This window comes from Neolamprologus multifasciatus, chromosome 17 (genome assembly GCF_963576455.1).
Source record: "Neolamprologus multifasciatus chromosome 17, fNeoMul1.2, whole genome shotgun sequence".
NCBI classification, from domain to species: Eukaryota; Metazoa; Chordata; class Actinopteri; order Cichliformes; family Cichlidae; genus Neolamprologus; species Neolamprologus multifasciatus.
Genome location: NC_140455.1, coordinates 10,722,775 through 10,735,067, shown reverse-complemented (window position 1 = coordinate 10,735,067; position 12,293 = coordinate 10,722,775). Strand labels below are relative to the sequence as shown.

At 39.7% G+C, this 12,293-nt stretch overlaps 1 protein-coding gene across 2 annotated transcripts in view; it reads right to left on the bottom strand.

The window, feature by feature from the left end:
- Positions 1-12,293, bottom strand: part of brinp3a.2 (bone morphogenetic protein/retinoic acid inducible neural-specific 3a, tandem duplicate 2) — a 69,102-nt gene that overhangs the window by 13,348 nt on the left and 43,461 nt on the right. For both annotated transcript variants that reach the window (XM_085137640.1, XM_085137641.1), the window contains exons 5-7: positions 10,017-10,122; positions 8,562-8,798; positions 4,283-4,505 (exon numbers count right to left, since the gene is read on the bottom strand). In XM_085137640.1, coding sequence (XP_084993766.1) covers positions 4,283-4,505; positions 8,562-8,798; positions 10,017-10,122 — 566 coding nt within the window. The remainder of the gene's footprint in view (positions 1-4,282; positions 4,506-8,561; positions 8,799-10,016; positions 10,123-12,293) is intronic.

Genomic DNA, 12,293 nt, shown 5'->3' with positions numbered 1-12,293 from the left:
TTGCTGGATTACATTTAAGGTATTTTCCTCTGTACTCTGCTGTTATTGTGTGCTTGACAGTGGCAAGCAAGCCGGAGCTCGGAAAATCACTGATTTGAATATCAAAACCCTCTAATGGAAAATGCGGTCATGGGAAATGAACCGAAAGGACTCTTCCTTTCCATCAACTGCTACCTGTGGGTAAGGCATTTCACCTCTGACAGCTTCAGCACAGCAAAGCAGTCACCAGTAGAAGACTGCGGTTGTACTGTTAGTTCCCCGGTGTGATTATGTACAGGCTCCGTGCTCCCCACAACTCTTTCTCCAAACCGCTGCTGTAAATCACAGAGTTTTGCGCTGTGAGGAGCCAGCAACACTGAGCTTTGATAATACAATCAAGCAAATGCGGAGCTGTGTGAGTCATTTAATTCTATAGATAAAGTACATAAAATATTATAGTCAAGCTTCAAGTAAAATACTGTACAACATATGGTGACTTGCACATTATATACACATGTGATAATTGAACTTATTATTATGATTCCATTGCCATTAATCAGATTTCTAGTCTTCTGGGAAGAAAGGAACATTTTGGAACATGGGTGCAGGGATTTGCTACCTTTCAGTCATAAGAGCATTAGTGAGATTCAATAATGATTTTAAATGTTAAGGACAGGCTCGGTTCCAATTTATCTCAAAGGTGTTGGATGGAGCTGAGGTCAGAACTTTGTGCAAGCAAGAAATCAGTAAACCGTGTATGTATTTGTACAAGATGTACACATGGGATTTGGCGAATTTAGCTGATGTCACCGATCATCCCTGTACATTGGGATGTGTACAGTGACATTTTTTAAATCACACTGAAAACAAAAGCAGGAGGAAATTATATATTGAGTCTTTAGGGAAAATACATAAGAACAAAATAATGGTGAATTGTAATAGTAGCATAAAACGTATTTATAAAAAAACAAAACAAAACTCTGGATTCTGCAGGTACCCCAACACTGAATCAAATCATTATTATCACTGTGGTATTTTACAATAATAACACTGCGCTTGCAATACTATTTCTACTGCTAATGTTCTATTGTTGGATTTGCAGTACAGGCTCCTCAGAGGAGCACTGTGCTACTTATTTTCAGAACATTTCATCATGTTTATCTTCTGCCAGAGGTACTGTATATTATTAGTCAGCCATTAACAGACCAAGCCATCAAGAGCAATCAATATGAAGAACATAAAGAAGTCACCAGAGTCATGAAGTGCAATAATTGCACTTGGGCCATTTTTTTTTTTATCTGTACAAATGAATGTCCATTAAACACTATGATTTTAAAGACAAAATTGTCAAATCTACCAAATGCCTTGAAAGGGTCATTAAAAAGCTATTCAACACATTTCAAGTCAAATCTTAATTACACTCTATAAGAAGTCAAAGAGGAGAGGACTCATCCAGAGAAACATTCAAAAGTGTACATAGAAAAGGAAAAATCAGCACCTTTATGTGGGAAAGATCTATGCATAAGAAAGGTATTTTCTAACCTGATTAAAGCATAAGTACTAAAAGCATCACTTGAATGGCAATGCGGATCATTATGCATAATGGCCAAAGTTTGAGCACAAAGAGTACTGTGCTGTCTCATCATTAGCTGCTGAACAAAAGCCAAGCCGACTGCTGCTTCCACTGGCTTATTTGCTCATAATTGTCAGCGCAGTGGAAAACTAGCCCGCAGGAAGCAAAATCAATCACATATCTCCCTTCTATCGCAAGTCCTACGAACAGGGTGTTAAAAAGAGACTAAGGATGGTTTTCAAGAGCTTCCCTTTCTCTCCAAAGCCAGCTGACGCACACCCCTTTCCAAGTCTCTTTTTAGTATGGAGATTTCTATGAAGACAGAAAAGAAAGGGAAGGTTTCACAGTTGATGTGCCAATAACAACGTAGATAAACAGTGCCTGGACGAGTGCGATGACGCTTCCTGGCAAACTTGTGGGAATATCAGCTGCATAGATCAGTGATTAATGTGTGTTTTGGCAATGTGGTGAAGAGAATAACATTGATTAAGAAGAGGGTACACTGAGAAACAGAAAAGAAAGAACAACAGAGACATGGGCTGGACATTAAACAGAGCAAACTCTAATAGATTAATCTGAAAGTTGATTTATGTGTTGATTTATGTCACCATTTCTGCAGCATTACCGTGGCGGTTGAATCGAGGCGAGCGTAGTGTGACTGACAGTGATTGCTAGATTCGTCACCATCTCCAATCACCTCTTCTGGCAGGTAAAAGGTACCCATTACGAATGTGGATTTCTTTCAATCTTAAAAGACTAGTGTGTGATTTGTCTCCTCCAAGCAAAAGCTCAAACACTTACAAGGGCAGATCTGTATGTTTTACTGACAAATGACCTTTTTATTCTCATTTTGGGTTTCTGTTGAGTAACTTCCTGCCTGTGTTAGTTTTCCGTCCTCCGTGACTATATGCCCTGCCCTAATTGGGCTCCCCTGTGATATCTCTCACACCTGTTTCCAATTAGCCAATCACACACCTCTGTATTTTTCGAGAAGTGTTGAGTGGCTTGTTACTTGGCTTGTACTCTACCCTTCTGGTGTTCGCTGGGTGGATCTATATTTTCCTGTGTACTTTTCCTTTTGTATTAATTTGTGTTTGCTGTTACTTTTCTGTGTCCTTCCGTCTTTCAGTTCATGTCTGAACTGAAGACTAGATTTTGGATCTTATCCTACCTCTGTGTGTCCTGCGCTTGGTTCCTCGTCCCCTGTGACTGTCACACTCAAGCCATAGAAATAAAAACCTTCCTCTCTCAGCAGCAAATGGTTAAGGTGCATGATGTTAGGGTTTGCCAATACGTTATTTTTTTTTAAATTAAAGGATTATTTTTTTAACAAACTTTTAGATTTTTACAAACTGCTTGGAATAACGTGCTATTAAATGACTGAATATGTGGTTGTGTAAGTGGGAAACCTTCATAGCTTCAAAAACTAGACCAAAGGGAATAAAGGGACTTTGGTATTTGTGCTACAAAAGTACATATATATTGTGTGTGTCCTGTGCTTGTCCTTCCAAGTCTTCAACTATAAAGTAAATAAATAAAATAAAGTAAATGAATAAAGTAACTCATATTAAGGAGACAAAAAACAGCATCTCCACAGCAAATATTAGCTAGTGACAGTCAAATCAACACACATTATAGCATTCTTCTGAGCTAGGTGACTAAATCTGGACACAACAAAATATTGTGTAATTAAAAAAAAAGTGCTTCCCTCCAAAAATAAGACACCTCTCAAACAACTCTGAAAGCAAATAGTGGATACAGGAATATTACCTTTACTTGCCCATCTCTACATAGATGGTGGATGCTAGGTTGTCATAGCTATCCACCTATGTGTGTGTGTGTCTGTAATTGTTTCAAAATGGAGGTGCCTTTTGCACATCAGTCAATAATTCAAGTAGGTTAAACTGAACCACAGAAGTCACACATCAGAAAACATTGTGGAACAAATGTAGTGATTATATTTTTAAGGAAATATTGCCGCACAAGCATTTATGTATAATAAATGTGTTAAAAAGTCTTGGAATGTGTTACTTAATTTGCCTAAAACCAAATTTGTCACTTAATTAGCTTAACTTGCTAATTAATCAATTCATTAATTAAGTTTTAATTAACAAAAGGCTTTATACCTCATAATTCTGTCTTTGTATTTAGACAAATTAGCGATTTTTATTTATTTTTTATGAAGATTTTCAACATTCAGACATGAAACAAGTCAAGAAACTCTGGTTTCAAAAACATTGCAGGGGGATTCAGTAATGCATGCTATGTGAACTCCTTTCTTTGGAAATCCAGCTGTAAAAACCTTGGATAAAAAATTAAAGCTATTTAAAAATGCCTGATCTGTTTTAACAGCATTTCAATGACTGTACAAAAATTCTTAGCAAATGCAGGTTCAAGAGTGATTCCACAGAAAAATCTATTCCATAATCTCCCCCTATTCAAAAAGTAATTGCAAGGGTACGCAGGCTAAATGCCAGAACTACAATGGCAACTTGTTTACTTTAATCAATGTGTCTGGATTAGTCTATAGAGTAAACTTGTGATGTGCAACCTCTATGAGGAAAACCTCAAACAAGAACACCGCACCAAAAGACACCACTTTAATGTAAAAGGCCACAGTATATAGAGTTGTGGTATGAGAACATTTTGAAGCTGTGCAGAATTATTGAGATTTAATGTGAACATAATAATGGTGAGCATGAGAATGCGTGTTACTGTGGTTGTGCTCACCGTTCTCTTGGTATGCGCACTTGGGGCTGTCTGTGACATCTTTTACTGAGACTGAAGAGTTTGAAGATGACTCTCTCTGCACGTCTGGAGAGGACCCGCATGTTGTTCTCCAGCTGCTCATATCGCCACTGGAACAGGCTATCCAGGGACCACAAGTGCTGTATGGTTGACATGTTCAGGAAATAGTTTTGGGGCAGCCTTGCATAGAAGGCCTTGAATTCATCTGCAACAACAGACATAGGAGAAAGAGGTAAAAGGCATAACTCATCACCACTATTGCAGTCTTACTAAGTAAGTAGTAATATTAAGGATTTATCTTGGCAATAGGACTGGGATATGAAAATATAACTGAAATAATAACCAGTTTTGTTCAGGTCAATGAGCAAAACTGGCATGACTGAATTATGCAGTCATCCCGCTATGAAGCTGGCTTATCTTAACACACAAAATTTAAATCCCTCAATCCTCATTTCATCCACAACCAATCATTCACTGTTGGGCAGCACATGACCACAATATTTTGGTTATGATAACAGACCCACACTATTGTGGTTGACAGGCCCCTCCCTTTTTTTAAGCCATGCAGCTCAACTATTGAGGACAAAGACAGCAAAATGAAAAGAACAACAAAAGCTGCCACTTCAACATGAAACATGACCAAGTTATTTCAGTATATATTGATGTCAAAGGATTTTAGTCAAGTGTACGGACAAAAGAAATGGGCCAAATCAGAAAATCAAAGACCTAACCAGTGTTCACAGCAGTCCATAATAAAGGTGTTAACTGTACTCCATGTAGTGCAATTATTTATTTAGGAGGCACCACTGTTGGGAAAAGTAAAACCATCCATATATTTAAGTTATTTTAGTCAAAATGTACTAAAAAGATCTTTGAAACAATCCTGCAATATTACCTTTGGTGACCCTGTAACGCCAAGAGTATCGCATTCGTGAGACTTCACGAGACTTTTCTCCCAAAATCAAAACTTAAATAAATTGCACAATACATTTTTAAGCAATACACTGAAATAAAAGGAGAATGTGGAAAATATAATAAAATTAAACCTTATACATGCAAATTAATATTTAATTTTATTTCAGAAAACATCAGGCCACATCATATCTTTAAGACCGTCTAGCATTATTATCATCCCAACAGAGCATTTTGCTCTCAGACTGCAGGCTTGCTTGTGCTTACTAGAGGTTCTAAAAGTAGAATGGGAGGCTACACTCCCATCTCTTCCATCCCCATGTGATTATACACCATTACTGTCATGGTCTCACGAGTTCAGATCTGGTTTGGTTCCTTGACAATTAATGCATGTCATTAAACTGTGTCTTCGCTCTACCATCGTTTGTATTTTCTCCTGTCTCCCTCACTTGTTCTCTGTGTCCTCACCCCCCACCCGAATGCAGCAGATGGCTGCCCCTCCCTGAGCCTGGTTCTGCAGGAGGTTTCTTCCTGTTAAAAGGGAGTTTTTCCTTCCCACTGTGCTGCTCAAGTGCTTGTTCACAGGGGTTTGTCTGATTGTTGGGGTTTTCTCACTAATATTGTATGGTGTTTTTTTTTTTTTTTACAATATATAAAGTGCCTTGAGATGACTGTTGTTGTGAATTAGGGCTAGATAACTAATGAATTGAATTCAATTTTTTGTGCATTTTATTTTTAAGTTTTCCCAAAGTGCTGTACAAAAACGAATCAAGAGATAAAGCGAAAGACAAAACCAGTCACATTAAAACACATTTTACAAAGTTCATTGCTACACTGCTAAATATCTGATTTATATTTTATTGTACTAAGATGGTCAGTAGTAGATCAAATCATTATGTATTTGAAAGTAACTTTTCATTTACACTCTTGTTTTCAAAAGATTGTGTCAAGATTGTTGTGGCATCTGCAATCAGGCCTCGTCGGCTTAAAGGCTGAACTAGATCCTGTACTGTTGTTGTTGTTGTAGTTGTTGTTGTGGAAGAGTTCAGCTGCGAGCTGAAAACCTGCAGCTCTGTGTGTGTGTGACAACAGCAACCGGTGAATAAAAGTATGCTGAAGAGCATGGAAACGTGGTCCGGTCTGTCGTGCATCTATTACAACTGTGAAAAATGGGAAAAAAATGAGATGGTGCATATTGTCTTTACCTTGTTTTGTTTTGTTTATTTTAGAGATAATTTGTTGGCCAAAACATGTTTAAAAGAGAAAAATCCTGAATAAGTACCAGTCCAGTTACCATTTAAAATGCATCCCTATGCCATCATGGATACTGAAATTTAAAGCATATGCTTAAAGTTAGTTTCCTCTGTCCTCTTTTGTGTAATGAATACACATCCACGATTACATCCATGATTTCCAAAAGTAATTTCATACTTATATTGATCAGACTGCAGTAATTTTCTTCAGACTCTTTGAGTGAGATCTTGCTAGCAGAATTTCTGGAATATGTGTATATTTATCTTCTATGCTAGTTTTGTCTGTTTTTTTTTTTTTAAACTTGCATTTGTAGATGCTGCAAACTGTGTTTGCTAACAGCTACTTTTGGAAGTACTTCTAAGTATATTCACTGACTTCTACTAGAGAATCATGACCTATATTAAATGGATATAGGTTCTATGTGTTAAACAGGGCTGTATGTTAGCCTTACCTAAACCGTAATATGAGGATATGTTGCCATTAAGTGGGAGAAGTCTAAAAACTGTATGGTATCAGCTGTGGGATTTTACTTTCACACAGATTAACAGCTTGGATGAAAAAAAAATTCTGCATGACCTTACTGTGATTTTTCTGTCCATCATGTGTAGGATGCTAACAAGTAAAACCTTTATGGCTTCCTGCCATAATTTACTTCCTGCAGCGGTTAGTTCATGTAGGATATTTATCTATCGGTTCCGCAGTTTGAGGCAAACAAACAAGGAGCCTTTTAATGTCGACACATTTTGGCGGCCTTGTCTGTTTTGACTACAAATCTAGACTTTGGAGTACCTGAATAGGGACGGCATCTGGCAGCTGGTGCTTTGCAGAGTCACTTCTCACCCTTTCATCATTTTCAGTAAAGCCAAAAAAATAAAGAAAATTGGGTGCACTTTGGAGCAGAAAGATACATTTCTCTCTCTGTGGATCACGGCTCAAATTTGAGAAAGCAAAATCTGAAAAAGCATTGTGACAAAAACAGCTTTTATTTGATGCTGAAAGCATTGAAATCAAAAACTTATCATGTAAACAGCCTTATTGGTGTTAAGAAATGTCTCGTTATCAGCTAAACTGCACATATACTATGTGAATTAAGATCCTCTGAGGCCAGCAGTTATAGACAACAGATATATAATGTATCCTTTTATCACCAACCAAGAATTAGGAGTCTTTATTCTTGGTTGGATTTAGATGGTAAATGGTCTGCACTTTAATAGTTATTTAGGCATGTTCTAAAGCTTGTTACAATGCCTGTCAGTTACCCTTCATATACTCAGCTGCCATGCAACGTGCATGGCAGCAAGGACACTTCAGCAAATGAAGAGGCTGGGGATCAATCTGCCAAACCGACAATTATTGGACAACCCGCTCTTCCACCTGTGCCACAGCCAGCCTTTATGACTTCTGCTTCTGTTGATAAAGCAGCGAGCTAAAAATCGGCGCTATCCCCTGCTAAAGGACACATTTATGACACCTGTGGGTGTCTATATTCTGGGCACGCTCCTGCCCTAGCTTCACAGCCAGCTACTAGAACATAAAGTTTGAAAGTAATTGCACTTAGGAATATTTCAGGCAAATCTCAAGACTGGAAAAAAACCCATCAATTTTGATTTCATCTGAGTAATAATCACCAAGGCTTGGTGACCGAGCACAGCAATAATAACCAAACATTATGCTTAGAATTTCCATTCAAACTCTGTTTCACTGGTGATATGAAAAGCTGGACGGAGAATAAATGGGTTTTATAGCTGCTTAATCTGCTCCAGACATATTGTAAACTACCTGAGCCGAAAGCTGTTGATTTTTTTTTTCCTAATCTGGTCATGTTGCGTTGTTAATTTGCTATATCCAGACAGTATGCCAGGATCCCCAGTGCTCAGTCAACTATAATAGTTTACCTATAAATCATAGAATAAGGAGGGACATACATAGAGGATCCTCACTCAGATTTAATGGTGCAGATAAAACAGCTGAAATCATCCCTACTTTCACTCGTATAAATGATTTATATTCAAACTGTCTGATTTTCCTGAATCTAAATGAGGAATGCGATGTGAAAGGCTCCAATAATGCATTTTTATCAAGAGGCCCTCCTCACCTGATTCTTCAAATTCCTTATACAGCATGCCCCATGTCTCGGTGATTCTTTCCAGGCTCTCCTCCATGGCTTGGATGTCCATGTAGGGGCAGTTGCACTCTGGGAATTTGGGGTCACAGCTGCACCAGCAGTCACTGTCCTTGCAGACAAACTCACCCTCTCCATTGCAGGCTATGTAGCTGAGAGCCGCCTGTACAAAACTCTCTCTCAAGTAGTCTGGAAGGATCACTTGCAAGCCTGTAAAACAAAGCTGGGTTTAGTTTTGTCATCAAACTGAGACCTTGGAGAGTCAGTCTGCTGCCAGAGTGTGTAACGCACTTAATACAATCTAGAAATCCCCATATTTCTGTCTTTTCAGATAAAATTACCATAATTGTCCGGCTATAAGCCGCTACTTTTTGCACAAGCTTTGAACCCTGCGGCTTTTAGTCAGGTGCAGCTTTTCTATGGATTGTCCATGATTTTTGTGATATCGTAAGACGATTTGTTTTGTTTGTTCCGCTGTTGTACGGCACTACGTTGCCTGGCGGAAGGGCATGTGATCAGACACACAGTATCGGGGTTCAAGAGTGGTATGTTGGTCACATGTCCATCCGCCAGGCAACATAGTGCCATACAAGTAGCGCGAAAAACAAACTTCAAAGTAGCGCTACGGTTCAGCGGGAGGCGTGGATGACGAGCGGCGATAAACTGGCGAAAAGCAAGTTATGCTCAACTCCACCAGTGGATTCTGACAGCGTGGAAGTGTGAAAACATCCATGATCACCAACGGATTTCGAAGGGCTGGACTGCTGCATGAGAGGAGGACGCCGCCACGGCCCTTCTGTGGGTGTTCGACTCTGACAACGAGGATTTGTTTGGTTTTGAAAGTGACAACGAAGGAAAGAAGCTCAGAGTGGATGACGTAGCCATCCTGAGCCTGTTCGTATCCGACACTGGAGAAGAGGACTTTGGTGGTTTTAGTGTGCAGGAAGATGGTGGTGAATGACTGACTTTTCTTCTTGTTAAAGCCGTGTCACTGCACCTGAGCCTAAAAGGTAGTCCGAATCTATTTTTCTGGTGTGCTGTAGGTTATTGTTATGTGCTACATTTGTTACTCATTTATGAAGCACAGTACATGTTTCGTACTTGTAATTACCGCTACTTGTACATATACTTAAAAAGTTATGCAAATATGTACCCATAACTTGTTTTTCAAAATATTAATAAAAGGGGTGTGTCTCCAAACAGCCATCTCTTTCCTGACAATTCCCTTTGTGCATATTCTCTTACATATGGTAAGTCAATATTGAAACACCTGCGGCTTTTAGTCAGATGCGGCTAATGTATGTACAAAACAGGATTTCCCTCTGATTTTAGCTTGTGCGGCTAATATTCAGGTGCGCTTTGTAGTCCGGGAAATACGGTATATAATGTCACGACAGTCACAATAAAAGTGGTAAAAATTCAACAAACCTTGCAGCTGGACTTTATTTTCAGGGCTCTGAACCAGCACCGAGCTCACAGAATCAAGGTTGTCATAGTTACTGCATCCAAGAGGACCTGTGCGGGTCTCTGTCACCTGGGCAACAACAAATAAAAAGCTCATTTATAAATTCCCAACTGCATCCATTTTAGGACAAGTGCATGATTATGTTAGATTTCTTTATAGAAAGATATGCTAAGGGTACTTCTACATTTCAGGCACAAATGATGTCACAGAAAATGTACCTTATGCAACATAAATGGCTGTCTCGCCTCTGATTAAATAAAGTAGTTCCTCCATAATCGATTGCACTAGTGAATGTGAAAGGAATGGAAACGAGGTTAAGCTCATTTTGAATTCTCTAAATTGCTGTAAGAGTGCTTTGTTGCACTTATTTCTATGCAAGAAGTCTACTTTTCCTTTTTTTCCCCAACCCCAGCCACTGATTGAAGATGTTTCGATTGACCTTTGTTACAAAGCCTCTCCAACAAAGACTCTGTTTTCACTTCATTTGCAAGACAAGATCCTATTTCAGCTCTCTCCTTTTTTTCTTTCCATGACATAGTGAGAAGCACCTAACACTTTCTCATTTTTCTCTCTTTGTGGTTGCGGGACACCATATTTTGTTCAGTGATTTGTCCTGGTCAGGCTTGTCAGAGGACAGTTGGTGTAAAGTGACAGATGGATGAGGCAAGACAATAAGGGTCAGACGATCGGTAGCACCATCACAGAGGGCTGAAGGGCTTGGGAACTAATATCAGGCCGGTGCTGGAGAGAAGTGAAAACTCAGTACGGGGCTCTTTAATCAAAAGCCTAATCCAGAAGAAAGATTCGGAAGGAAGAATAAATATCCTCTGTGAATGGGAAAAGGAAAATGGAAGATAATTTGAGTGCAATTCTCTGACTATAATATTTATATCACATTATAAATCCCTTGTTTCCCTTATGAGGGATTTTAATGCCGATATGACTGTGAGGAAATGAGATACAATGCTGGCTTTCAGACCCCATGAATATTGAATCCATATAAGGAATTATTTGATATGCCATATGATATGCCATATGGCAAAACACTGAGTGATGAGCAGAGCATTCAATTTCCGCTTTGCTTAGCAGCTGCTATTCACTGTAGATACATTCTGGTATATTAAAAATACTTAATAGGACATTATTGGCCACCTGTACCTCAGCGCAAGACTACATGAGGGATGGAAGCAAATGTGGAAGATGAAAGTGGAAAATGTGTGTCTTTGTCTGGCCATTTTCTTCACCATCTCCAATTATAGTCCAGTGGCAGTATTTGCAAACATTCTGCAAAACCCTCACAGAAAACTGTTTAGGAGTGATTGACAAAAACTTCTTTGAGGGAGTGAGGAACCAAAATTATAACCTTAGTGCAGTGGTGCATGCAATCTTTTCCAAGCTTGCATGATATCAGTGGCAAGATGGCGCCGGTGTGTGTGGCTGCTCGTCTGTCACTGCCAAGTTTGTTCCTGTTTATGTTATTTCTAATTTGTGTCATCCATGAAACAAAGTCTCTGCTGAGGTATGATCGCCAGACACTATTGGACCTCAAACCTGTGGTCCAAAATATTGTGTCCTTTGGAGCTGGTGGGCAGCAACCCCTGCCCCCATTTCGATCTGAAACCCCGGGTTACCTGTACCGGGTTCCCACGCTACCTTCCCGGCGAAAGCGTCATCGTTGCCGGGGTAAACGGAGCGGTCGCCTGGTGAAGCTAAAGGTTTACCTAACGAATTATCCTGCTGTTTTCCGACCAGTGCATGGATTCTTGCCAAGGCTGTTTGCGTCTCGGCGCTTTTTGGATCCTGTTGATGCCTGTTTGGTGCCTGTGGTCGGCTTTGATGATGATGCTCCTCGGCCTCGCTGCCCATGCCCTCCCAGGCTAAACCTCCGCTGTCAACATTATCGGAACCTGAGATCGCTGCGGTGGGTTTCTGGACCTCCTGAACCCCGAGCGCCAACTCCAGCTCCCGCTAGGATTGGCCTGGTGAACGCCAGATCACTTTTAAACAAAACTTTTATTCTTCGGGACTTCTTCAGTTCCCGTGATCTGGATTTTCTGTGTGTGACTGAGACGTGGCTGAGTGTTGGTAAGTCCAGTGCTCTATCTGAACTTTTACCTGCGGATTGTTGCTATTTTAACTCGCCACGGACGTCAGGCAGAGGTGGAGGCACAGTGACTGTTTACAAAAAGGATTTTAAATGTAAGCAGTGTTTTCTACAGCCTTCGTTCTCCAGCTTTGAG